The sequence below is a fragment of the Polyodon spathula genome, chromosome 14 (genome assembly GCF_017654505.1).
Source record: "Polyodon spathula isolate WHYD16114869_AA chromosome 14, ASM1765450v1, whole genome shotgun sequence".
NCBI lineage: Eukaryota > Metazoa > Chordata > Actinopteri > Acipenseriformes > Polyodontidae > Polyodon > Polyodon spathula.
In genome coordinates this window covers 32,012,417-32,040,412 of record NC_054547.1, presented here as the reverse complement: position 1 = coordinate 32,040,412, position 27,996 = coordinate 32,012,417, and the positions used below count along the sequence as shown (strand labels likewise).

At 35.5% G+C, this 27,996-nt stretch overlaps 2 protein-coding genes across 6 annotated transcripts in view; one reads left to right on the top strand and one right to left on the bottom strand.

Annotated features, from left to right (window-relative positions):
• Positions 1-1,919: 1,919 nt before the first annotated feature.
• On the bottom strand, positions 1,920-8,775 carry LOC121327323 (F-box only protein 36-like). The gene is made up of 4 exons (XM_041271281.1): positions 8,459-8,775; positions 6,569-6,677; positions 6,063-6,235; positions 1,920-2,393 (listed from the first exon to the last, which is right to left on the bottom strand). The coding sequence occupies exons 1-4, from the start codon at positions 8,552-8,554 to the stop codon at positions 2,214-2,216; spliced, it is 558 nt and encodes a 185-aa protein (XP_041127215.1). The 5' UTR covers positions 8,555-8,775; the 3' UTR covers positions 1,920-2,213.
• A 628-nt stretch (positions 8,776-9,403) lies between these two features.
• Positions 9,404-27,996, top strand: part of LOC121326500 (E3 ubiquitin-protein ligase TRIP12-like) — a 45,176-nt gene continuing 26,583 nt past the window's right edge. Inside the window, exons 1-9 of one of the 5 annotated variants that reach the window (XM_041269804.1) lie at positions 9,404-9,845; positions 15,743-15,889; positions 16,292-16,417; positions 16,572-17,362; positions 23,280-23,385; positions 24,004-24,137; positions 24,390-24,473; positions 26,802-26,897; positions 27,307-27,458. In XM_041269804.1, coding sequence (XP_041125738.1) covers positions 15,792-15,889; positions 16,292-16,417; positions 16,572-17,362; positions 23,280-23,385; positions 24,004-24,137; positions 24,390-24,473; positions 26,802-26,897; positions 27,307-27,458 — 1,587 coding nt within the window. In that variant the 5' untranslated portion in view covers positions 9,404-9,845; positions 15,743-15,791. The remainder of the gene's footprint in view (positions 9,846-15,742; positions 15,890-16,291; positions 16,418-16,571; positions 17,363-23,279; positions 23,386-24,003; positions 24,138-24,389; positions 24,474-26,801; positions 26,898-27,306; positions 27,459-27,996) is intronic. The other 4 variants (XM_041269803.1, XM_041269801.1, XM_041269805.1 and 1 more) reach the window with 4 other exon arrangements.

Genomic DNA, 27,996 nt, shown 5'->3' with positions numbered 1-27,996 from the left:
GGATGGCCTGCTGTAAGCAGATTCTGGGTGGTGCCATATACCTTCCACTTATTAATGATCGATTTGACTGTGCAACAAGGGCTATGCAATGCCTTTGAAATCGTTTTATATCTCTCCCCTGATTTGTGCATTTCCACAACTTTATCCTGGAGTTGTTTTGAAAGCTCCTTGGTTTTCATGATATCTTTACTTTAAATGCACTACCCAACCTTGGGACCTTACAGAGACAGGTTTATTTAATCTGAAATCATGTGAACCAGTTTTACTGCACACAGGTGGACTCGATTTAACTTATTGTGTGAATTCTGAAGGCAATTGATTGCACCTAGCTTATTTAGGAGTCTCATAGCAAAGGGGGTTAATACTTATCTAATGAAGACTTTTCAGGTTTTTATTTAATTGATCCCCCCCCCCCCCCCCCCTCCCCATTTTTTCACACATTGAAAGTGTTGAGTAGGTTGTGTAAATCAAAGGAAAAAAAAAAAAACATATAACTTATATGCATCAAGATTTCAGGTTGTAACACAACAAACTGAAAACGTCCAAGGGGGTGAATACTTACTACAGGCACTGTACCTGCAGCCGCTATTGTATATGCCTGTACTATTTATTAAAAGATTGGTTTGTTCTGCAAACAAAAATGAGACAACCTTGGAAAGATGGAAAGTTGGAAATGTTGATGCTAAATGACAGCTGGTGCTATCCAGGCTCAGTCCCATAAACTGAAAAGGACAGTAGCACTGTCAACAGGTTTCTTGACCACACTCAGAAGGCACGCTAGTAGTTTCTCATTAAAATGTAACCACATCATTATAGTTAAATAGGTGTGTGCTGCAGATAGATGAACCCAACAGAATGACGTATTATTACTGGCTGAAAATAATTTTGCTTAGTTGTGAAATATGTGATTTTTGTATTGTCTGGTGTGCCCTTATATAGTTAAATTACTGACTGTAATGACATGTTTACATATTTTGTTTTCCAAAAGGATAAATATCATTGCTGAATAATTTTTTATGGTAACCATCTGTGACTTTTGGTCATTAGTAGTAATGGTGTTTTTTTCTAACGAATGAATGTTTCTGTACGTTTTATTCATGAATTTTTTATGTTCAGAATGATTATGGAAAATGTTTTTAATAAGAATGTATTGTTTAGATTTAACAAAAAAAACAAAAACAAAAACAGCTGTCTCTTTGTAACTGAGTTCATACAATGCTGAAGAATTTTTACAACACACTGTAAAAGCACAATAACTGTATGTAGCACAATTAAAATAAAATCAAACAATTATAATAAGTTCCAGGAGACCTCGTCCTTTGTAATGTCATGGAACGCCTTGGTGGCTTTTTAATATCTGATTATGTAGCTTGTACTTTATTCTCTGTTATAACTTGCCACTTTTTCATTATCTTACTCCTGCTAATTGGCTATATAAATTGTGTAATCTTGAAGATCTGTTAACTAGAGAAAAAGAAAACAGAAATTAACAGGTGGTTCTCTTTTTCCCCCAAATTATGTTTTTATTTTACTGATAACAAAGGAAACATCATATTAAGAAATGAATGGCTAAATAATGTTTTGTATCTCTGTAAACAATGACAAATAAGCACATTTTCTTTTCAATCAAGTATTGCATGATGTGGTTGTGAAATTGTGTGAAGACAGTTTTAACATTTACAAGTAACTGCAGTATGGTTTATAAAAACGCACTGCAGGCAGTATGGTTTATAAAAACGTGCACTGCAGTGTTTATAATATATTAATATAATCATATATATATTTTATATATATATATATATATATATATATATATATATATATATATATATATATATATATATATATATATATATATATATATATATAATTAAAAGAAAAATGTTTGAAAGAAAACTTTTCACAGTGCAAAATCCGACTGTCAAAAACAAAAAATGCATGCAAACTATTCAAATGTCATGGAATGTGGCACAAATGAATAGTTACATGAAATGTGTGTTGCAAATCCAAAAGACAATTAGATAATCTGTCTTAATAGGCTACACAATAAGATACAGGAACAGTAAGCAACACGTCTCTCTTAGAAATACACTTAGGTTCTCTACAGCTTTAAGGAAGGCACTACTGCACAGTATGTTGTGTAACCATATGGCTTTTTAGCATCAGGAACTTTATTAGTGCAAGTGTCAGCATAAACAATTCCATCACTCAGTTTACACTACAAGATTTTCTGATGTCTGCCTTCTTCGTCTGATCTGCATCTGGAGCTGCAGCTTATTCGTGAAAAAGATCTGCTTCCAGCCCATCTCTTTGGACAAGGCTCTCATCTCTGGGGTGATGGTATCACAAGAGTTCTCCACAATGCGTTCCCACAGTGCATCAGAACTACACAGCTACGCAGTGATGGTAAAAAACAAAACACACTTTAGCAATGGCACATCCAAAAATGAATAGTTATCAATTGTTAACACACTGAGATACACCATTTTATTTCAATAGCAACAGAAGTAAAAAAAAAAAAAAAAAAAAAAAAAAAAAAAGTTAACGGGTAAATCAATAGAGTAAAGCCAGCACAATAAATAATATAACACACAAAAGTATAACGATACCAGACACTAAACCCAAGTGCACTAATATAGCTTTATAATCAAGTCAAGGTGAACTTAATTCTAGATATAAATACTATATCCAGTGCCTACTTTAGTCTAGCATTAGCTAAGTCAAGTAAAAATGCTCTTTAAGCTCTAAAAATGTAATTAAAAACGTGACGAAAGAACGTACATTCAATATGAAAGGCATCAAATCGCTATAATACAAAACAGTCATTATGACGAATAAAATGAACATAAAGCAATATAATTATAAACCAGAAGCTCATGCAGTATACCCTATTGGATAGAGTCCAGTACCGAGCGCAACCAAACTATTGGTCAGGTCTCCATTCGCCAAGAAATCTGTTATACAAATAGACACAAATAGCATCTTATTTAAGCAAGGAGTAGTCTAGCTCTCCAGTTGTAAATACAATTTACATACAAAACAAATGATATTCTTGACTTTTGGTGCTGTAGAAATTAGGTTTAGAAGAGAACTTTCTATTTGGTGAACAAAAAAAGAATGATGTGACCCAAACCTGACTGCATATTGCCTGAATGGAACTGGTCCAAATAATGCAAACTCTATGCAATCTGATAGCAATTTCTCCAGTACTGAATGTGAAGCCACTGCTATTCAGGTCAAACCTCAAGTTATTTGATCTACCTTTAAGAATATGAAATCTCTCTAACAAACAAGCGGCCTTTATACTATTATTCAGGCTGGTCTTGAATGATACCATTCATAAACGGTATTTTACATCAGCTTTATGGAAGGCATGAAGTAAGAGTTGCTGAATATTTTGATTTTTTGGTGTTGGCGTTCCAGCTGCTAGTTATATTCCTGTTAAACCTCTGGAAGAGTATTTTTAAAAGAAAATAAATAAATAAACAAACAAACAAACATTATATAATGCACTTCATAAAAATTAAAAAAAGTTGGAAGCCTACACATGCCATCTTAAGTAATAATGTGTTTTACCCCTCTGTACTCAAAATACACATACAGTATAACCTATTGTTGGTTTCTTTCTGTCCACATCTGAAAGTGCATATGGCAGCCAACCAAATAAAACAATGGCTTGTGGTATTTCCATTAAACTGGGTAGCTTGTATTTATTCTATGCATGAGTATGCATTAATTGACCATGTTTTTTCAACATCATGCTGGTTTCTCCCTGAATGATATGGTATAAACCCTAATTGTACTATATGTGTGTGCAATATTGGTGTATACAGAACCACAAGGCAAGCATGGCTGTGGTTGTGGCAAGTCCCACACTTCTCTAGTTGTCTTGCTGGCGGTTCCCATGGGGATCACCTACTGTTCTTGAGTCCCATCTGTCTCTATGGCTTTAGGGCAGCTCAGCAGCCACCATTCTATTCTAGTACCTCACAGTATCTTGGCATGCAGCCACCCCAAGCTTTGCTGTGGCAGTGCTGCACACACTACAATGGATCACTAAGCAAGGGTTGTTGATGTTTTTGCCCTGAGGACAGAAGGCTAAAGGGTTCTTAGACACAACCTTAAAAACACAAAAACAATATCTTCTATTTATGGGCAAGCAATTATATTTCCAACACTTGTTATTACCAGCAGTATTACATACAACTAAACTATTTGTAATCCCTAAGCGACAAGTTACTGCTCAGTTGTTCTCTAATCTTACATGGTACCGTTAATATGTCTTTTATTGAATTCAATATTCCATTTCAGCTTCCATTGCATCCAAAACATGTTTTTTCTTTAATTGTTGGGTTATCTTGTCTAAAGGTCGCTATTTAACTTGTTACTAGAATAAAATTTGATATAGAGATTTTAGCAATTTAGGCAGAGCATTGGCTAACTTTACAACTGAAGTTTATTGTGGAAACTAATGGATTAACTATAGCCTAAATATATAACAAATGTCAAGAAGGATTGAATTGCTATTGGTAGACGGCTGAAATATACCACCCCTGACTGTTTTCTTTAGAAGAGGTGGTGTTCTGAACTAGCAACATTACTGTAGGTGCCGAGACAGAGACAGATTCTGACAAACTCCCCTTAAATACAGTAGCTGAAGCTTATGAAAACAGACTACAACGTTTCTGGTCTTAGCCATACTAAGTGTTTCAATATTTAGTTATACATGTCTGGGCCAACCTTATGTAACCTCCAGTAAAGAGGAAAATGGATACTGACAGCCTCCTGTCTGCAGAAATACCTGTGTCAGCAACCCCGTTGTCAAACAAGGTTTCAAAACATCTGACATTATGCAATGTAAGCCTAAACACCACCCTTCAATCAGAATTAACAAATAAAAAAAAAACTATACAAAAAGAAATATTCATAAAAAGATAGATAATGTATTATGAAATAAGTCAAAATGTGTCTGTATGCATGCAGACTGGATAAAATGAACAAAATAACTTTAATAGCTGTTAGACACTGTTACTAATAACTTTCATCCATGTATGTCCTACTCAGCTTGCCAGTGGACTCAAAATCACAAAAGACTAAATCAATTACAGATCAGAGCCTGAAAATGTTTTTTATGGTTTTCTGTTTCATTTTACATTATCAGTTGTAGAGGATAATTCTCAAGTCCAACTGCTTTCATTCCACAGCCAACAGCATTTAGCTGGGTAGGGAATGTTACAGTAGCAAATACTGACTATGAAATTAATTTACAGAAAATATGTACATTAATGTATCTTATAGTGTACACTGGTATCACTGCCTAGTAGTTATTTTACCCTGTCAAAAAATATACAAACTTACCATCTGATTTTTTTTTGCAAAAGTTGCACTTAAAATATTTTTTGAATAATTTTATATCAAAAACAAAATGATAGCAACTGAAACAGAAAGAGGTGGGTTTTTTTTGTTGTTGTTTTGAAGCAAACGTTTAAAAAAAAAAAAAAAAACATTAGTCACACTGCAAAACCAAAGATTGTTAATTAAATTAATTCTTACTACTTGTGGAACATTACAAAGGAACAAATTGTAAATGTGTTCACTTTCTTTCCTGTTGTAAAGGTTTTTACCCTTTGAACCACATTAAATGATTTGCAATGGCTATAAAATACATTACACAAGCACAAAATCACCACTGCAGTTTTCATCTACAGTGAAGAGAAAAAAACTGAGAAAGATAGAGAGCTCCCTCTACTGTAACATTTATTTTGTATTTTGAAATCAAGTTCAACATTAAGATATTAGGCAAACCAAAAGTTGATTTGAATCAAAAAGTCAAAGTATATGATATGTTCCATGCTTGTGGTATTGTGTATTTATAATTTTACAAATCCATATATATATATGAATTTGTAAAATTACCCACAAAAGTTAAGAACTGTACTGTAAATGGTGACCACTTTTAAAAATCAAAATGATTAATTTGGATTCAAGTTCTTTGCTACTTATATTTTAGTTTATTATTTTAAACATTTATGAAATTTATGAATATTAGGTTTTGTGCCTACCTTTTCAAACCTCCGTGAGGTTTGAGAGAGCTGAGCCACATCTTCCAAGTCCAAATACAAAATCAAATAGAGCAGCAAGGTATCAGGAAGACGCTCCAAGTAATCAAAATTACCCCGACACAGATTGAGCGTGTAGCTAACGATATTGGCACCAAACACTGTGGCAATTTGGGCTGAAATACAAGTCAGAATTTTCTTAATTAAGATGCATGCTACAATACATTCATGTTACATTATTTTCATTGAAAACCCAAAGCTTCCTGACAATCTTCAACATATATTGGCCCTTGTGTCATAGGAGACGCTGTAATGGCCTGGCGTTAAGTGCTAAATGTGATCAGACATACAAAATACATTATTCTTCCCTGTGGGCTATTGCCAACTTATATGATTCTATAGTGCATATCTTATCCTGGGAGATTTGTACGCTGATTAAGTGAATTTAAAACTACCACATACAACAATATTTTAAACAGACTTTTCTTTGAAAAAAAAACTATTCTTACCCTGAAGAGAGTCATCATCTATATACCCTTTGTGAGTTTCTCTAAGTTCCCCTGGGTTTGTATTGCGAAATTCACTTCGGAGAGAGATTTTCCAAAACCTCCAGATCACCTGTGGTTAGAGAAAATGAGATATACGTAATTATCGGAAGGTGCACACAATGGAGGATGGAGAATGCAGCACCTGGTACACCATAGAGGCAAAGATTTTTACGGATAATTAGGGTTCAAAAAAATGTCTAGTCCCTATCATAACATTTTAGTGAATTAATCAAACTGTTAGGGATTAAACCTGACAATGAAGAGACTCTAAACTGAATAACATTTAATTGTATGCACTTATTTGTGGAATTATTTGTCTGAGAGATAAATAGATATACATTCTAACCATCAACTAGCCTAATATGGACTTCTACTAATGTAACAATGCAAACTGTAGAAACAAATTCAGTTTGACTTTACATTTCTTTTATAATTTAAACACTATGGGGTCTATGCAATTGATCTAGACTGTGGAGGATCTAAATACTGTCACTGAGATCATTAAAATGTCAGAAGCATTTATTAAGTCTTTTACAGTACAGTAGAGTATCTTTTACAGTAGAGTATGTACGTCTATCAGTGGATTTCTGTTTGGAAGATATGATGGTGGGTGCCCTATGCACAGAACAAACGTTTTAAAAAATAAATACATTTAGAATTACAGACCACCCAAGTAACCCGCATTTCATAGGTGAGACTGGCCATCTGTCAACAAAAACCTGCAGACCTGCCACAGTTATTGTACAACCGGTAAAATAATTATTATTTGTAAGATTTGATTTAAAGTCAATCTTGGCTGGTTCCCAACTACTCTGAATGAACATATGAATGTACAAATTGAATTTAACTGTTCGGATGATGTAAAAAAAACTGATATTTCTCATGATCAACATATGACTGTATGTACACTCCATTCATTGTTGTTTTTTTAATCCACAGCAAATAGTCTGGACCAGAATTCCAGTTGATGAAACTTGGTATCTATGAATTAGATTTCACAAAACAGAAAGTCATCAACTGGTTTTAACACTGAGAATGATAATTATTAATAAATTAACTGGCATATCTGGCAATTAAAAAGAAAAAAAAAAAGACATTTGAAGCATTCAGTCAGCAATTGTGTGATTTATTTATTTATTTACTTACTTATTTTTATGTGGTAAATATAATTATTTATTACATTGAGAGAGCCGTTTGTGTAGCATATTTGTATATTTTCTTTGTTTCTGTTGTGTTTGTTTTACAGTCTAAAATAATTTAAAAATAAATAATGTCAATATAATTATCCTACAGTACATTCGGACAGCTCTTTTTGCAAATCAGGTCTGTACTATCCTTAAAATGCATTGCACTGCCAACAATTTTACATATAGATTTACTGAATTTTACCTTAAGTAAAAGTAACAACAGTATGTGGCTTCACACAATATGAAATTAGACCACAAGGATGTAGAGTAACTTATGTTTGCCTATACAGAGTATAAGATTTTTTTTTTCTACAGTCTGGTTTTTAGAATTTCAAACAATGTGTTATTATTGCAATTAATGTTTACTTCGTTTTAAATGCAACAAATGAAAAAAAGTACTTAATGACGTCATATCAACAATCGTTTTCTTTCTCATTTTAAATTGAGCGCTGTTTGAGCCCTCCATATCTTCCACTTGTATGACTGTAGCTGTTTCTGTTTATGTACTTAAAATCATCATTAGTTAACAATAGGTTTTAACTATTTACATTATTATGTATTATATATCATAGCTTTTACTACCCTTCTTCTCTTACAAGAAAATACATGCCAGGGTAGATTAACAAACGTTCAAGGAAAACTTTATACGGTATCTAACACTTACTTCTTTCTTTGTTATAACAAGCTGGTAAAAATCTTTACTCGGTGCAGGAGCTTGGCCATTACACTCAAACACAGTTTCTCCTATCAAAGAAGCCATTTTTAGACGCTATCTTGTTACCATGACTACTGTTGGTCAACGGACTCCACGGGCAGGAATACAAATATTATAAAATAAATAAATAAATAAATAAATAAATGCTAGCGTTTCTAAAAATATTTAACTCCACGGGTATGACAATGTTTGGGCTTGAGACAATTGCTGTCACAGGAAAATCAGAAAAACAGTTAAGATTAAAGGGTCATGACCCAGCGGAGCGATATCCTGCAAACAACTAAACGTGGTATGCACATAATGGAAATAAGGAGCAGTAAATACATACAAACACGGGGTAAGCCATTTGTGTGCACAGTTTAAAGGCATGTTATAACGTTTATAATATGTCATTATAATAAAATCACTACTCTGTAAAGTAGTCCTGGCAGGACGGGGACCCGATGCGGAGGTATACTGCAGTTGCAGGTCCCTCAGCTGATGATTGAAGGTAAACTGAGAGAGTGGAGCTGCAATACAGTCTGTAACAACAACTACAACACTGGAACAAATAGGTAAAAATAATAACAGGAACAACAACACTTGATCCTTTAGTAACATTGTATATGGTCATTTAGATTAACTCTTGAATCTAGTGCAACGAGGTATTTACAAATATAGGGATACATTTTTGCGAAAAATATGGATTCCAGTTGTCATCTCTCGAATTTTGTTCCTGCTTTCCATTTTTTTTGTGATGCAAGCAGAGAAAAGAGAGTTCAGGGGCCATTTCGTTTTGTAATTGTACTAGCACACCAAAAATGTTTATAATATCCTGTGTGTTGATGGGATGAATAACATGCGCATTATACGGTAGTTTGTGTATCAAAAATGTCGCTTTGAGATATTCGTTTTGAAAATGTATAAACAAATGAAATACTCATCTGTCACGTTGTTTAAAAAAAAAAAAATGACTGCATATGTACGGTCTTGTCAACCGACAAGTTCGTCATAGGATCGCGATAGAATAAACACCGTGCACGTCATATGGTAAAATCATATTATTTGTTTACTTGCATGTTTTGTGTGTGTGCCATTTTTATAAAAAATAAAACATAAATACAAAATTGCAGATACTAATTTATGTACGTAAGCCTTGAGTTTAATCTTAATGTGTGTTAGATCGCTAAATAAACGTGATACACAAATTCCTGCTGAAGCGACCCAGATTGAATTAATACTAACATGCTAGGTGCTTTCCTCTGCCAAAAACAGACGAGAAGCAGAGCTCTACGTACACACACAAGAAGAGGCCATTTCTACGTTACCTGTTCCTACACAGATCTACAGCTTTGCAGTAAGGAAATGTGTGATCGTAATGTCTTGCATGCCTTTCAGTAATAACTTCGGTACGATTTGTGCTTGTGATTGAACAGACTAAATAAAATTAAAAAAAAAAAAATACTGTGCTCACAGCAGTTGTCGTAGAGCCCATGTCAGATGATGTTTTGTGGCTGTGCTTGCTCAATTAAGACCGAGGCTCTTCATAATCAACAAGGCCTCGTTCGTTAGCGAGGGGAAATTCATAATTATAATTGCATTTATACTACAGGAATATGCACACATGGGTCGACGAGTAATATAATATGAAGAGTTTGTACAAAAAAACCCAAAACAAAGCAAAAAAACGGAGAAGTTATAACGCATATCTTAAACGTATTGTCAAAATAAACAAAGACGGAAGAGGATAAAAGGCCTAGAAGTAGGGCCTAAATTATGTCGTATTTTTTATACTAATAATAGAATAGTCGTACATAAAATATCAGTTAATTTACAATTGTTGTAACTGGGTCAATTTCAGAACTTATTTCCCACTATCCTTGAAGCTAAGTTTCTCTTTGTGTACTGGTACGTTAAACAAATTACAGCAAAGTGTCGTTTCATATTACACAAGTCAATCGCCAAGAGGTTTATTTTAATTTAAATGTGATACTTTTTAAAATTGTAGTTCTGTTTACAGTTATGTGCGTTAATAGGTACCCATATGGTATGTTGAAAACTAACTTATGACACATCAAAACTAACCATTGCTTAAATGTACAGTGTCACATTAGTTTCTCATAAATTCGGCATTTGGGATAATTAACGTTGTAATACTCGGCTTTGCTGAAATGAAAAGGAAGTTACACTCCAGGCTGTACATACGGGATTCCAAATACGGTTTTATGTCAAATAACGAAGTGTTTGTGTTGCTGCAATAAATTATCCTAGTTTTAACAGTCCTATGCATATTTCTTGATACATTAAGACAATAGGGAAATATTTACTGTGAGTCAGACGGCGAGCGTTTGGGCCACTGAAACCAAGCCAACATAGAAAGGAAAATCTCATGTGCAGTGACAAAACATAGGTATCAGACAGATGAAATATATTAACATGGAATGCATTAACAGGTACCTGGGAATTGATTTATTTATGTGTATGAGAGAATGGCTTTAGCCCATTATAAATGTATGTAATGTATGTATTTAGACTTGGTCTAATTACAAAAAAGAAATTATGTATTAAATAAAGCGTTGCAAGCAAACTAAATGGTGGATATTGGTGAGATCACACATCTATTTTTTGAGCCAATCATTTGATTGAGAGATGTGTATTATATTTGTGCATAAGAGAATACAATCTGGAACATGTCAAATTCATATAGCGGTAATCATGTTTCATGGAATGAGAGGGCTCCTATAACTAATACAGGATTTTAGTAATGTGAAGAAAAATAGACTGATCAAAATTTTTCATACAAGTCTCAAAAGCCTAAACTAGAAATTGAATTAAACCAACACCAAGTAATTGTATTTGTTTGAAACTGAACAGGATTGTGGGACATTGCAGCTTTAGCATTATGTCACTCACTTTGGAAACATAACTTTTCTATGGGTAATTTGGTGGAAATCCTCATTTCTAATAATATGGTTGCCTAGTTTTTTGTTTCTGACAAAACTTCCCCAGTTTATGCATGTGCACTTACTGTACATTACAGCTTGACTGGGGCAGACTATTGGTGTATTTTTAAATACAGGTGATTCTGCAACACTAGAACAGGCATTTAGATAGTTGAACATTTAGTTTGATTAACTAGGAGAGACCAAGAAGATAGTCCCAAGATAATGCTATTTTATTAATGTATTTTAAATTAGAAAATTTTCAGCTTCTACAAACATGGTTCTAAATCTAGAGCGCTGCATAAGTGCTAAAAACATGTGTAGTAGAACTGTGCGTGCAGTTCATTAACCACTAGAACCCTGTGGGGCTTGGTATTTTTGAGGTAATTGTTTTTACAACTCCTCTGGAAGAGGAGTTGTAAAGTCTTGGAGTATTGTGTAATTTTTTGTGTTTATCCTTCAGGCTAATACCATCATGCTATTATAATAAATTATTTGATCCATAATTAAATATTTCTAGTTGCGAGTCATAGTAGAACACTGCTGCACTGAAGGGGTGCGCTATCTCATGGGATGCACTTTCGCACGTTACACCGGGTTGGTGAAGACAACACGTGATTACCCAGTATGTCATTCGTAGGGTTGAAGTCAGGAAAAAATTATATTTGCCCCACTTTGTTTTGTTTTTTGTTTTATAGTGCTGTGCATTTAAAACTTTACATTGATGAACTTGATCCACAGTTCTCTCAAATCCCCCTTAATGATTTTTTTTTCCGCCTTGCTTTTAAACACTTCTAAAAATCTCTCTTTCTTGCCATCAAGCTGTTTTACGACTTTAAAATCCTGAATAAAAGTGATGTCTCATCATCAGAACAAAAGTAGCTGCGTTTTCTCGCATGTGCCGTCATGTTTACTGCTGTGAGTATTTGTTATTGTGTGTGTCTGTTGTGGGTTACTCTTCACAGTCGGAATATGCCATTTACATGGCTTTATATTCCATTAGTATTCGGCATGTTTTGATGTTTGAATGTGAGAGTTATGAGGTTTTTTCTTTATTAAATTGGTCTGAAAAATGTGTGTATGACTTTATAATGGAGGGGGACAGATTTTTTTCCTCAAAAAGGATTTCTGATTTACATCAGTGTAAGTCACATGGTAGTGATGACGAGTACTAAAGGATGTACCTGTTTGAACCACAAAGGGCTCATTTTAATTAAATTAATATTCTGAATATTGGGTGTAGTATGTGTCCATACATGGGTCTCTCATGAACTTCTGCCAGGTAATTTATTATGTGGTGTAATTAATGCATGCTTTTATGATTGCATCATTAGGAATAAATAAATCCTTGAATCGGTGAGAAAGGATAGTCCTGTTTTACACAGGCAATTCAAAATTCACTTCATCCCAAGTTCAACTTGATTTGCAAAGACTTGCAACATTTTTTGAGTGTTTGACTGCAACTCAACTTTACATTCTGCCCTGAATTTAATTGCTCAGTGACTTGAATCAGGTAACGGCAAATACATAAATAAATAAATGCATCAGAAGAGTCTAAATTTAATATTTATCTTGGTATGGCTATTGAACAATTGCATGCAGTAACCCAAAGGAAATGGCTTTTTAAATTTTTAGTTTGACTTACTAAAATCAGTTTTCCACCATAGCTGGTAAACACCCCAGTGCTGTTAAATAAATAAATTGTGGCTCCTGAGTGGCGCATCCAGTATAGGCACTTCGCATGGAGTGCAGGATGCACCCTATAGCCTAGACATCGCCGGTTTGAGTCCAGGCTATTCCACTGCCATCCTTTGACGGGAGCTCCCAGGGGGCGGCGCACAATTGGCAGAGAGCTTCCGGGGTCGGTGGGGCGGGAGGAGGGAGGGCATAGGTCAGCCAGGGTGTTCTTGGATAACCCCGCACCAGCGACCCCTGTAGTCTGGCCGGACGCTTGCGGGCTTACCTGTAAGCTGCCCAGAGCTGCATTGTCCTCCCAGAGCTACAGCATCGTGGTGGCTGCATGGTGGGTCTGCAACGTGAAAAGAAGCGGTCGGCTTACAGCACACAATTCGGAGGACAGCGTGTGCTCGGCAGTGAGCTGAGCATCAAATGAATTGTCTATTCTAAATTGGGGGGGGGGACAAAAAAACAATTGGTGACCTACTAAATTAAAAAAAAAAAAAAAAAAAAAAAAAAAAATAGCAATATCAAAATACAAAGAAAAACACACTGCTATATAATTGGTCTGTGGAGAGATTACATGGTGATGTGTTGTGTTGCAGAAGAGAGAAATACTGTGCTAGGCAGCTTTTTTTTGAGCATTGCAAAAAGAAGTTGTGCCACTGATAAACCTTGCTTGACTGGCAAGGTGACAACTGTCTTAAGAACAAACCCTGCTTATTGGGAAGCAATTTAATTTGCTTTTACAAATTTACATTCACAGTGCTAAATTTAGTAGATGAACCTATATTAATCCTGTTGCGCCTACGCATGACATTTTATTTCAGTAACCTAGTTATTTCTATGAAAAATTCAAGCATTTAGAAAGAATTTACTGTATATGTAATGGCAGAATACTAGAATGTTCTATTTATTTTTACCTATAGTGTATCACACATGGTAGTTTTAATAAAATTGACTAATATTTTTTTGTTTTCATAAAGTGTGCTTGTCCTATTAAGTCTGAAAGTACAAGAGATAAGAGAAAAAAGGCTGTCTTGACTGCCTTTCTTTTGTTACTAGTTGCCATTTTACAAAGTTAATGTAAGCTATGCTGTCCTTCACTGACCATCCACATGGTATGTAAAACTAAGTTAAAACTTCATAGCGATCCGTGGAGATTTAAGCATCCTGGAGTTTACAATGAGCTACAGTGGAGTTGAAAAATATACTATAAAATATAACTTTCTGGCATGGCAATTAAAATTGTGAAAATCATAAAGCTTCTCAAAACCAATTCAGTGATGCCCTGTGTTTTGAGTTAGTGTGATATTGAATGAATGCTAGAAAAGGAGGTGCTAAAAATAGCAACTGTAGTTGTGATGACAGGTGCAGACCTAGTGGAACTGGAGTACAGTATTCTGGGAGGCTGGGGGTGTTGGGGGATGGTAGAAAGCTCTTCTGTCTTACCTAAGTGAGCAAGTTAGTGTTGTATTCTGCTCTTAGACATAAATGTATGACTGAACAGAAGATATTAAACTGGAACTTCACTTTGGCCTGTGGTAAAGATTGAATGTTTTCAGATACCTGCTTCGCAAATGTGTGTTATGATTTTGTAGGTCATGTTCAATGTGGGTTTTATATAAGAAAAATTAACATGTCCATTTTTTTCACTTTTTCTCCTCCTGGCCATGTTTATATGATAGTTACTAGTGATTTGCAGTTCTGGGGTAGTCCAGCAGCCAATTCTCAGTGTACGAGATGAATTTACATTTTGTGATTTGATATAATAGTTGAATTACATTTTACTTTCATAATGCTGAAAGTGTTTATACTAGCAAAATTAAAGCACTGTGGCTTCCAAAAAAAAGAGACCTTGATTGTGCCACATATGTAACAACCTTGTGTAATATAGATTTCGAATAATGTTTCCTATGTTGTTCTAGGATAATTTGTATTTGTGTATAGATTTAACTAATACTTTAGTACTGTCAAGTTCCAAGTTTTCTTATTTTTTACATGTGGTCGTCTCCAATGGTTTTTACCCCGATTTTCTCCCCAAATTGGAATGCCCAATTATTTTGCCCCCCAACGACTCGGGAAACGGAGGCTGAAACACGCATCTTTTATGAAACATGTTCCTGCCAATCTGTCATTTTTTTGCACTGCGGATCCAAAGCGAAGCCACCAGACCTGTAGTGCCAGAGGACAACACAGATATGAATGGCTCCACTCCCGACCCACAGGTTCCTTATCAGCCACAGGGGTGCTCTGCTGACCAAAGCCAATTATGCGCCGCCCCCTAGGAACCCCCGGTCATGGTTAGGCAGTGACATAGTCTGGATTTGAACCTGCGATCTCCAGATTATAGGGTGCATCCTGCACTCCACGTGGAGTGCCTTTTCTGGATGCGCCACTAGGGAGCCCTGAGATGTTTCTTTTGAAACTGGAAGAGCACTATTGTGTGATTTGAAGATTCTTTTGTCTACCCACTTTCTTTATGCGTTCAATACAGAGTGCGCATAAGTACGCAAATCCTATTTTAACCCAGCAATTCAAGATCTTTGTAGTTACGTAGTTTGTTACACTGAATAACAAGGGTTAAATTAATGTACGAATAACAGACTTACGCATCTTGATTTTTATTTTTCAGTGAATGGTAGTGTCTAGAAAGGGTATGTCCCTTCAGGAGAGAGGTGCCAATGTCCAACCGGCCTAATAACAATCCAGGGGGGTCACTGCGACGTTCACAGAGGAACACTGCCGGGGCCCAGCCACAAGACGACGCAGTTGGAGGAAGGCAAGTTTTATCTTTCAAAACAGCTAGATGTTCTATCTTGTATGGATCTCAACATGCTAATGTATGCTTGGAATACAGCACATTATAGCTACAAAAGCTTGTATAACTATAGGCATACTACTATTACTGTAGATTTTAAATGTTTTCAGTTTTTATCTTCTCCATCCTGTTTTTGTGCTTTGTCAGTTAAGACATTGAAATATGAACCAATTTGAGTTCTGAACAGTTTTATTAATTTATAATTGGTGTCTCTTGATTGTAATACTATGTCAGCTTATTTGACAGAATTGAAAATTGATATAAGGAGAGGTAGACTTGTAGGATTAAGTTCAGATTGAGGAAGGTGTTTATATATCTACTTTTTCTCCCATTGTCACGTCGTCTCAATTTTCAACCTTCCAGGTTACACTCTGAGCAGACAAAACATAAAGCAAATTCCCCACCTGAGAATAGAAGATCATTTTCTAAGACATCAAAAGTGCAGTCCAACACAGCTTCTGGACAACCCAGAGGACACAGCTCTAAAAGGTACAGCTCCTTTGTGCTTTTAGAAATGTTTGATTAAAAACTGGATTGTTGCTCGTCTAAAGTAACTTCGCTGACAAACTGAGTTTTTTTGTTTGTTTTAGTTAAATACTTTGTGTTGAAACTCCATTAAAATGTTAATTTCTTTTTATTTCAGAAGCAGCATTTCATTATCAGCATCATTACAGCAGCAAGAGGACCCAGATACAGCTAGTACTTCAGAGAGACACAAGACAGGACAGCCTAAGGCTGACAGCTCCCGAGGAGTTAAACGCAATTCGAGTCCTGAATTCAACAGCACATACTCTTCCAGCCCAGCCAAGAAGCCCAAAGCACTTCAGTCCACTGAAAGCTCTTCTGAGGCAAAGAGAGTCCCAGCTAAATCTAAGAAAAGACAGTTGGCACTAGACCAGCAGCCAAAACCTGAGCAGTCGGCATCGACAAGTAAAGCCCCTAACAGAAAGAGTGGAGCTACGGGGGGCTCCCCAACTCAGAAAAGAAAAAAAATAGATAATTCCTCTAATTTAAAAAGTGGTGCTGGGTCTCATTCAACCCGTGCTGAAGAGAGGTCTGCAAAACCCACCAAGCTGGCTTCAAAATCAGCAACCTCAGCCAAAGCTGGGTGTAGCACTGTCACGGATTCTTCCTCTTCAGCCTCTACATCCTCTTCCTCTTCCACAGCCGTACCTCAGGGCGCCCGCGTCAAACAAGGGAAAGACCAGAACAAGGCAAGGCGTTCCCGCTCGGCCTCCAGCCCCAGCCCCCGTCGGAGCAGCCGCGAAAAGGAGCAGAACAAAACCGCTGGCTCTTCAAAGTTTGAGTGGCCCCGCTTTAGCCCTAAAGTCACCCTGCCAAAACCAAAACTGTCTCTACCAGGGTCTTCCAAGTCGGAGACTTCAAAACCTGGGCCTTCTGGACTTCAGGCCAAACTAGCAAGTGAGTTAGCAGGTGCTGTTTTTTCTCAATGCTTGTTTGTTTTGTGTTTCTATGAAATTATTAGCCAAATTGTTGAGTGAACCAGGTATTCAATATAAAATGGTTTATGGTTAATCCATAATGTGGTGTTTTACCTTGCATCTACAGTAAGCAAAATTGAGGTAATATTGGCAAAATGCATGAAATTGTTAATTTATTTTCCTTCATAAAGGTTGTGATTGAAAGGCATATATCTGCCAATATCTCAGACAGCCTCTGAAAGGGCACCAGGCTATGGATGACACATTATAGTTGTCATTACTGGGGGTGCACTGAAAGATTTGCTTTGCCAGTACTGATAGCTGATGATTATCTGTCCATATCGGCTGATACCGATAATAATGTAGTGCAGTGAGCTATTGTAAACTACTAGAACGAGACATAGGGCCTATATTTAAACTGTTTTATAATTATAATATAATTACAAGAACTTTTGTTAAGTTCTTATTTTAAGCATGCACTGCTTAAACTTCAGTGCAAATTAAATTGTTCACATAATCCAAAATATATTACATTTCCGGTTACAAAATTAAAACTTAAATTTGTTACTTAACAAACGACAGCACAGTAATCAATTTGTGGTTCAAAATGCAGCCAAATACACCTGCAACCAATGCAGATAATAATAATAACTTAAACCTTTAATGTTATTTAGGAATCAATGTGTGTGTGTGTGTGTATATATGTATGTATGTATATATATATATGTATATATATATATATATATATATATATATATATATATATATATATATATATATATATATATATATATATATATATATATATATATATATATATATATATATATATATATATATATATATATATATATATATATTATATAGATATTATAATCTACATTAATTAATAATCTACTCATAATTCTGCTGCACACAATTTGGCTATGATATTGTTGTAAGATTAGAACAAAATTCCAAAGAGGTAGAGTTAGAAAAGATGAAGTACAATTGGACAGGCTATTGTCAGGACTAAAAGCATGGATACAGGTGCACATTCAAGAAAAATAAAATGGCTAATATTTCATTCAAAGTATTCATTTAATTTTAGCATTAAATCTGTTTAAACACTTATAGTTTTAAGTCATCATGAGATGTACTCCCAATAGTACCTGTGTTTTTATGAATTGCTATAGCAGTTGTGTGTATGGGACTTTTGTACAAAACTTGTGCACCTTTATAAATAGGTGAACATCTGAAAAATTGAAATAAGGGCAAGCAGGCCAAGGTCAGACGCAGATTTAATAAATTGATAGTAAGGCAGAATTGTGTTTCTTGAATGAGATTTATTAAAATAAAGATGAGATCTAAGACGGTATTGGTTACAGTGCATGGGTCATCTCAGTTAGCCTAGTACACTGAAACATGCAAAGTAAAGACAAAATAACACTGGGTGCACTGCCCTAGAAGTGTTAGCTTTGTTTGTTTGTTTTACAATACATGTCTTAAACTTGTTAAAGGTCCTAGTTGGCATTAATACATTTAAGTATTCCTTTGATATATGTCAATTTAGATTCCTTTATTCCCTCTTGAATTGTTCTGGTAGTGGATTGTTGCCTCATTGAGATTAAACAAGCTTTTAGAGTTGTTCAAAACCTCTAAATAAAACTGAAATGCAGCCCTTTATACATCTGATAGACTGTTCAGTCACTAATTTAACTAATACAGAATAATTAACTAAACCTAACAAATAAATTAACCCTTTCAGGACCAAGCATTTTTCAGTGGGATGCTCCCCCAGGACCAAGCGCTTTTTGGCTGTAGTTGACTCTCTCATAAAAATTCACTACGAATTCATTTTTTACGGTAGTATCTTGCAAATGGTGTCCTTTTTTTCAGAACACTCTGGGGAACAGTATAAAGTACTTCAGAAACCATACAAACTCTTTGCTTTTTTTATTCAACACAATATTTAATTTATTGTTTTTTTCTAAGTATTTTTTATGTATTCTGCTTAGAGATACATGTATAAAAACGCGTTGTTCTAGGACCCGAGGGACCTTACAATACTTCTTGAAAGTTTTGTTGAAAAATATTGATGTTTAGGTAAATTACAAAACATTGTTTCACCTGAGTGATTGCAATGACATAAACATAGTCTTTTATAAGCAATAATGGATGCTACTCTCGATTTTATTTTCTCAGAATTAATATTTATAAATAAAGTAGTTTCTCATTTCATTAGTTTATGAAAGTATATGCTTATATCCACTCGTTTCTTGATGTTTGTAAGTGTAAAAACATATATATATATATATATATATATATATATATATATATATGTATATATATATATATATTAAAACACATGAGACAGATTAAACGTTCTAATATAAAAAGTTAAATACATCAGATATACAGTGTTTCCCCTATTTTTTTATTAACGCTAAACAAGTTTCTGTGATGTTTTGTTTCTTCCTGGCTGCTGTAAACAGTCTCTGCCCTTTAGACACTAAATGCCACTTTCAACGACGTTACGAAAAAATCTATCGGGAAGTGAACGTCAGTCCCTCCACTATGCATTGATCTGTGTTTCAAGCCTGTACTGGAAAGTACGGTGGCCCTGTAAGTCATCAAAACAAAGTGCCGTTTTTTTTTATCGTGTTTACACGATCGCGGTCCAAGAAGCCCACTTTAGTATGATCGTATTAGCACGATCCCAGTCCTTAAAGGTTTAAGGCTGGAGAACATTGCAGGGTTCTCCCCAGGAATTCTGTACAGCCGGGCGGCAGAACATTATAGCCGGGAGCACTTTTAATGCAAAAATAAACTTCCCTTACCTTAAATACAAATACATAATACGACAAAGAATTTGAATAACGTGTTGACTATCTCTGGTTGCTCTTTTTTCATGTTCCACATTTTCTTTTTCATTACTGTTTTATTATGGTAAATTAGGCACTCTACGGGAAAGATAAAATAGGTTTAATGGAGTTAACAAATAAAGAAAAGGTAGTCTTTTCATTTAATTATTGAGCTTCTTGCTTCATTTAAATTGTGTTCTTTAAGTTTTCAGGGCATTTTGTTAACGTACATCTTTTTGTTTTTTTGCTGTTCTACATTTTTTTAATGCAACTGTTCATTTTAACCATTGTCAACTACTTTTGATCACCATAACTTGCATGGAATCTGAGTGTTCAGCTGATATGCCATCATGCATTCCTTCTTGAAGTAGGACTCCTGATTTTCCATTCTAGGTTTCCGTGTTTCAAAATGATCAATTCCTTTTTTTTTTTTTTTAAATTTCCAGTTTAAGAATTTGAACATAAATAACATTTTCACATTCAAAATCTATTTAATTCTTAAGTCCCTGAGATACTGTAGTTTTTGGGAAAAAAAAGTTCTTAATGTAGTCCACCAGTAACAGTGTACTGTAGGTCAGTCAACAAATAAAGGTGTTTTGAAAAAGCAGCTTATTGTTGGCATTACAATGTACAGACTAGTCAAACGAGGGGCATTATTACAAAAATATACAATTTTCATAAATTACAAATTAAATGCAATGTTCAGGACACTTCTGTACCATCTGTAGTTTCATCTGCAACAACGCAGACTGGTTTATGCTGTACTTGTTGTAAAACTGCTTGTATGTGTTTCTCGTTTACTCTGGACAGATAGAATTTCCTTAGAGCAGGGCTTTATTGAGGGGGGCCAGATTTTTTTTTTTTGGGGGGGGGTTAGGAGTAGGTATGTGACATATTAATAGTATAATTAAGAAGAGATCAGCGCTTCCACTTTTGAGTGGAACTACTGTGCCCTCTGGATACGTGTTTCGAAAAGCTGCTTGTTTGGTTTCTAAATGCCTTTTCATATTGTATTCCTTAACCACTGACACACATTCACTGCACAATAAACACACTGGCTTTTTGTTCGGTACAATTGGTAAAATAAGTAAGTATTTATTGGTCCACTCATTATTGAATCTACAATTGTCACCATTTTCAGTAGCTATAGTAGAGAGAGCCATGTTATAGCAACACAAGTACAAAAAATAAAAATCTCTAAAAATCAGTAATTCTGAGTGCGTAGTATTATTAAGGAGTTGTTTCCTTGTGTTGAGTGGGAGATTTGCGATAACTAAATAATTGAATACATAAATTCAATTAAGTTTTTTAATTCCACAGAATATAACTCTCAAAACAGCTAGCTGGTTTTTTAAACAACTTGACTCACACACAACACACGCAGCGCCGCAGCAGAGACACAGTCCATCAGCGTAACGCCCACAAAACCACCATTCCGTCTATGATTCCGCGATCGTGGAAAATCAGTAGCCCTATTAAAGATGTACAGCCTCTGTACATGAACCTCCAATATCTCACATTTTTACGATATTGCAACAAAAGGAATAGGCTTTTTTCTGGTGAATATGTATAGCTTATGTACTATATATCAACTTACAGTATTATAGTAATACGACAAAAAAATTGACTGAATGATAATACCCGAAAATAATATTAATATTTTTAGTAAAGTAACTGGCGCAAATATAGTATTAGGCAGTGGATTGCGCTGATTGCCAGCTCGTTTTGAAAACCTTGCATTCTTTGTCACTATTTTTGTGTTGAAAATAATCGGCTATTTTTTTACCAGTCATTTTAACGTTTTAGCCTCTCAAAGTGCTTAACACAGAAAACCTACCCTTTTAACTCTCTGACTGGTCAAATATTGTGTCGCGACATAACAGCTGTCATGTGGTTCCAAGCTTTTTTTTTTTTTTTTTTTTTTCTTCACCAAGCAACACGCAAGTGGTCTAGTCTGCTAGATGTGCAATCAATCCTTATTGTTAAAGGCACAGTAGCATCTGCAAGACAGGTGGGTCAGGTTTTTTTCAGCCGGGCGGCGACAGCCACTTCGTTGAGCGGCCCGCCCAGCTAGAAAGGCCTGGGGAGAACCCTGCATTGTACTGTGGAATGTATAGCATGTATTATGTATTTCTCTGTAATTAAAGTATTATGGATTTTCTTGTTGCTTACTGCATCTTGTAAAGTGCTTTGTGATGGTGGTCCACTATGAAAGGTGCTATATAAAATAAAGATTGATTGACTGATTGATAATCATAGGTTATGGCAAAGTATTTCAGTTCTGGTATCTGATTCATAGATGTTTTATTCCCCCCTGGGCATTTATTGATCCCTGCTGTACCTTCACAATACTGACACACAGATTGGCTTATCCTTTGGAAAGCTGATTTTGATTAGTCTATGCTTAGGTATTTATGAAATTAAATTCCGTGTTCTGTGGATATATTTGTATGGCTTTATAGCAACAGTTATGTTAGTAACATTGGCAGGTGATTTCAGTTTATGTTCTGTAGCAGTGTTCATGGTTTTAGCCAATATGGTGTTAGGCTCAGCCAATCTGCCATTTTGCTGCACTGCAAAAATTGTATTGCTGCCTAAAATGTTTTGTTCAGTGTACTGAACTTAAAAAAAAACCCCCCCCCCCCCCCCCCAAAAAAAAAAAAACAGCCCTGTTAGTTGTAGTTTATTACTGTAAACTAGACACAATATTGTCTTTCATAATTTACCTTGCAACTTGTAGACTTAATAATTGGAAGATAGAGGCGTCTGTCTCTTTCCTTTTCATCGCTGCACTTTTGTATTTAGTCAGGGCAGGGGATGTATATTGTCATTTGTTGTTGAGGCATTATGAAAAGTGTGTGTTAATCTCAGTTCATTTAGCTTTCTTGTTATGTTTTAATGGTCAAACAGAATGACCTGATTACTAACTTTGTTTTTTTCCTTGTACTGTATATGGCAAATTATTTAATAGAAACATTTAATAATTGTGGAACAATAATTTTTACTAAGTTTGCTTCACCCTTTTCCTTCCGTTTTTAAAGTTGATTTATTGTTTATTGCGACTAGGCTTGAGAAAGTCCACAAAGAAACGCAGCGAGTCCCCACCAGCAGAGCTCCCCAGTTTACGGAGGAGCACACGCCAAAAGACCACGGGCTCCTGTGCTAGTACCAGGTAAATACTGTCGGGAAGTAAGGGACTCGCATCTTGCTGCATGTTTCTTCTTCACACCCCGTCCTTAGGAATACTTTTATTAAAGTTTACATACTGTATCCAACACCTTAATCTGTTTATTTTGCAAGTTGTTGGCATTTTATTTATTTTTTTTAACCAAAAGCAATAACAAACTACTATTTAACTCCTTTTCTGAAACCAATTTATAATGTAAAGAGGGAAGAATGTGGCTATTTTTATAACCTGTTTGCTGAAAGTGAAATATTAGGTCATCCAAAGGCATTCTGATTTAAGGGATGTGTTTATAAAACTAAAATGCATAGGGTTGAGTTAGATCACAAATGATTTGAATAATGTGTTGGTGGCTGACAATATAATAAAGTGTTTGAGTCCTGTTCTGTTTGTTTAGGATGTTCACTTGGTTTTGGTTGGGTTTGGTTTTCTTGGTGGCAGTTCTTCTGATTGCAAATTGGGGCCGGGTGGGGGGGGATATTTTTTAAGAAGGTTTTCCAGTTGATATTTTTGTAAATGGTCCATCAAAATCATTTCCTATAGAATATTTTCAGTGAGAAAAGATTAACAGCCAGTATTTGCTATAAAGTCATAATCCTGTTTCAGTCGGCGAGGCTCTGGCCTGGGCAAACGAGGTGCAGCTGAAGCTCGCCGACAGGAGAAAATGGCAGATTCTGACAACCAGGATGGTGCCAACTCTTCAGCTGCACGCACAGATGAGGCGCCCCAAGGAGCATCAGGTAGCTTTGACTGTCTCTCCTACCTTTTAGTCTACTGATTACACACAGGTAGACCCTCCATGTGCTTATTTCTGTATCCCATGCCTCGCTTATATGTAAATACTGTCATGTTTGCAACTGAAGAGGAAATTAAGGCACAATGCCATTCCTTTTTACTCCAGTATTTTCTAGTCGGACAGGTTCTGCATTTGGTGTTTGTGCTTGAGTGACAAATCTGGAGTGTTTCCCTTACTCACTTGTTTAAACTTTCAGCTTCTAGTTCAGTGGCTGGGGCTGTAGGAATGACCACCTCAGGAGAGAGTGAGTCTGATGACTCAGAAATGGGTAGACTACAAGGTAAGAACCACATTTATAATGCAGAACTGTAAAACTATAAAGCTCTGATTTCAAAGTAATTGATATAATTGGTCCTAGCTCTGAGTGCATAGTTATTTAGTACAGATAGGAGAATCAGAATGCAACATGTAAGCATGTTTACGTGAAACCTACTTTGTACCAGCATCAGATTTCTAAATTATTAGCAATTACCTTTTGAGAAAGCTGTAAATTTGTTATTTATTATTTTTGTATCTACCTGTTTTTAGTTTAATCAGTTGATGCTGAAATAACATGCAAGTAAACTTGGTCCCTAACCGTGTGTATTTGAGGTTTGCTTGGCAAGTTCATTTTAGTTAGAATTCAAATTTCCATAGTGATTAGAAGTTACAAATCAATGTACTGGAATAAGGAAATATGTTTACTTGCTGACTATTGCAATATTTGGTCAATATTACAGTGGATGTGGTTGTGTGCCACCCATTCTTCCGTTCATGTCTTGTTTTCCAATTGTGATGACTTTTGAAAGGATAATATTTAGCATGTTAGCAAGTTAAGAGTACCAGAATAAGGGGATATTTGGAGGAACTTGTCTATCATTTTTGCATAAACATGCAGTGGATGTAGGTCATGGTGATGGTGATATTTAAGTTTATTTGCATTTTTACAGCCGTGGCTGGGATTTCTGTAAGAAAACATTGGATCAGAGATCTAAATTGAAAGTATTGTTGGTAGCAAATAGGGCTGTATGAGAAGGTTTGTGCACTAGAAAGAATTCGAAGATCGTTTTAAATCTTCGAGGTTCGTCAGACACCATTCACGCACTGTAAGCTTTTTTTTTCTGTTAACAAAAATTGTTTGACAACGTGTGAATACTATAAATCGCACATTAAATGTCACTCACATGAAAAATGTTATCTTTTTATTTGTATAATGCATTTTACGTAAACAAAAGTTGTTGAATTAAAATCCACTACCAAATTGTTATATGTAGCAACTCTATATGGTACCGCTGCTGTGTATGAAGCAGGGTATATTATTATGGGGGAGTACCTATAGCAGTTGTAGCTCTTCAGTAAAATATGTACTGAATACCTAGTGTACAACACAGTGTAATAGAAGTGTTATGGTAGAATATGTTTGAAACATACAAAAAATATGCTAACACTAATTTTTAATTTTGGAAAAAAAGAGCACTGTCCATCTGTTCCTCCCCCCTCCACCTCGTATTAACTAGAGGCAAATTTCTTCAGTCGCCATCTCTTGACTGCAAAGCATTGTATAGCGCAATCTCTGGGGTCACTTTACAATCATAAGTTCATATTATTATTATTATTATTATTATTATTGTGGTAGTAAAATATGACTCTGACTGATAGCCTGCTTGGAACGATGACTGGTATTTTGGACCCTTCTCCCGGACATCTCCTGGGACAGATTTTCTTCTGTATTCTACTGTTAAATGTCTACAAAATTCATGGCCAGTGTGTGATTACTGCAGTCCCTGTCTGTACTTAGCAGGGTTTAGGACCCAGGGGAGTCCTGTGGCAGGCACACATTCAGTGCATGAGGCAAGTTCAAATACTTAGCCAAGCACCTGCTTACTCGCAAGCAGCATCAGTTACATGTCAATAAACATGTGTTTTTATTGAAATTATAAAAACATGATTACTGTTCTGTATAACTTATTTTTAAACTACATATGAAATGTTTTATTCCATTTATATGGCTTACCTGTAAAATAATAGGATTTTCAATCAAATATAAACAAGTAGCTATGGTGACATCACCAGTAAATTATGTAAATTAGTGCCATCGAAGGTTCGGACCTTCCTTCGGTAATGTGTTAAGAAACTTCGAAGGTCAAAATGTACCCTTCGTTGCAGCCCTGGTAGCAAATGCCTTTTATGATGAAATAGTTAGTAGATTTCCAAGGTGACTCTTAAAAGCATTGGAAACTGTCAAATGTTTACTGAAAGAGAGAAAAAAAAGGGTTTAAACATTAGTTTCAAATTCATCTCAAGTCAGGGTGAGAACAGTTCAGAGCCATTCCTGTGCGATGCACAAGATAGCAACTAAAGCTTATGCATTTATTTGTTTAAAGTTACTTATGTGTTTACAGAGTTTAAGCAGAATGATTTATCTTTGAAAGATTGTCTGTAGTCTGTGTCCTTCATAAAGTTTGCTGTGATATGCTGGAGGTGCTACACTATATGCATCTAAATGGTCACTACATATATTGTTGTAGTTTTTCCGTTAAGGGAACAAGGGTATTTGCTCAGACTGCTGGATCTTGCTCTGTTCTAACTTCCTTTTTGTTAGACCTGTAATGACATGTTTTGTTTCCAGCTCTCTTAGAGGCTCGGGGCCTTCCTCCTCACCTTTTTGGTCCCCTTGGTCCTCGAATGTCACAGCTTTTCCACAGGACGATTGGAAGCGGGGCGAGTAAGTAAAGTGTGCCATCTCTGTGTGTCTTTGATTCTCTACAATATTGTAAAGAGAAAGGCAGTAAATATATTTCCCTAATAACAGTACATATGTTACACTTTCTAAGTTGTGATCGGTGTTTGAAATAAGAGCTTATTGATGAAAGATGGCAAATTACATTTAACTTTTAATATTGAATTTAATGGTATGTTAAGTATTGCATACATAACATTCAATCTTTTTGTTGATGTAATTGTCTTCTGTTCCTACATTTCTTTGAACCAGTAGATTATAGTACCTGTAAGGACAATAAATTGGCTGAATAGTCTTGTATCTTTGCATACTTTGCATACTATTTGTTCATAAGCAGGTATTTAATATGCTTGTTAATTCTGCAGTTTGTTACAAATATATGTACTCTTTCCAGGCTCCAAGGCCCAGCAGCTCCTTCAGGGTCTCCAGGCCACTGGTGACGAGTCTCAACAACTTCAGGCTGTAATTGAGATGTGTCAATTACTGGTCATGGGAAATGAGGAAACACTGGGGGGTTTTCCTGTTAAGAGTGTTGTACCAGCATTGGTAAGATCCATAAAAACTAAGTAAACTCTTGATATAAGGAAGATGACGACAAAACTGAAAAAATCCAGTATTTGTTAGGGTATTGCTTGCAGTTTAATACATACAGTATTTCTTTTGACTTTAAGGCACGCTTTTTAAACCAGTTTTTTCTTCTCAGAAATGGCCTGCGTCTTAAATTCAAGTACAGTATAGTGAGGCATGTATTAAAATCACCAAAAAAAAGATGTGCCACCCTGAGTACACACAGTAACGTGACTGACTGGCAGTTGAAGGGTTCCGTGGTAGTTATCCTGTAGATCATTTAGGCTTTATTTAAATAATGAACTTAAATATCCAATTGCTTTAACAGGCACAGACAGAACCACACTTATCTACTGATTAAATTAAAGCACTGTTGATCGATATCTTACAACACCCTGACTGAAAACAATGCTGTCTGATCGCCAGATGATCAAAGGGGGGCCTTTGCATCAGAACGGGAGGCCAAACAGACAGGCTCCCGGCTGACTGGGAGATAAGTTGAACCAGGTTACAAAGG

Excerpts from the sequence above, each read along its gene's own strand:
- LOC121327323 (XM_041271281.1), bottom strand. The coding sequence starts at position 8,554 with ATGGCTTCTTTGATAGGAGAAACTGTGTTTGAGTGTAATGGCCAAGCT. Across the intron at positions 6,678-8,458 it reads TTGTTATAACAAAGAAAGAA|GTGATCTGGAGGTTTTGGAA; the intron begins GTAAGTGTTAGA and ends CTCTAACCACAG. Across the intron at positions 6,236-6,568 it reads AGATGATGACTCTCTTCAGG|CCCAAATTGCCACAGTGTTT; the intron begins GTAAGAATAGTT and ends CTTGTATTTCAG.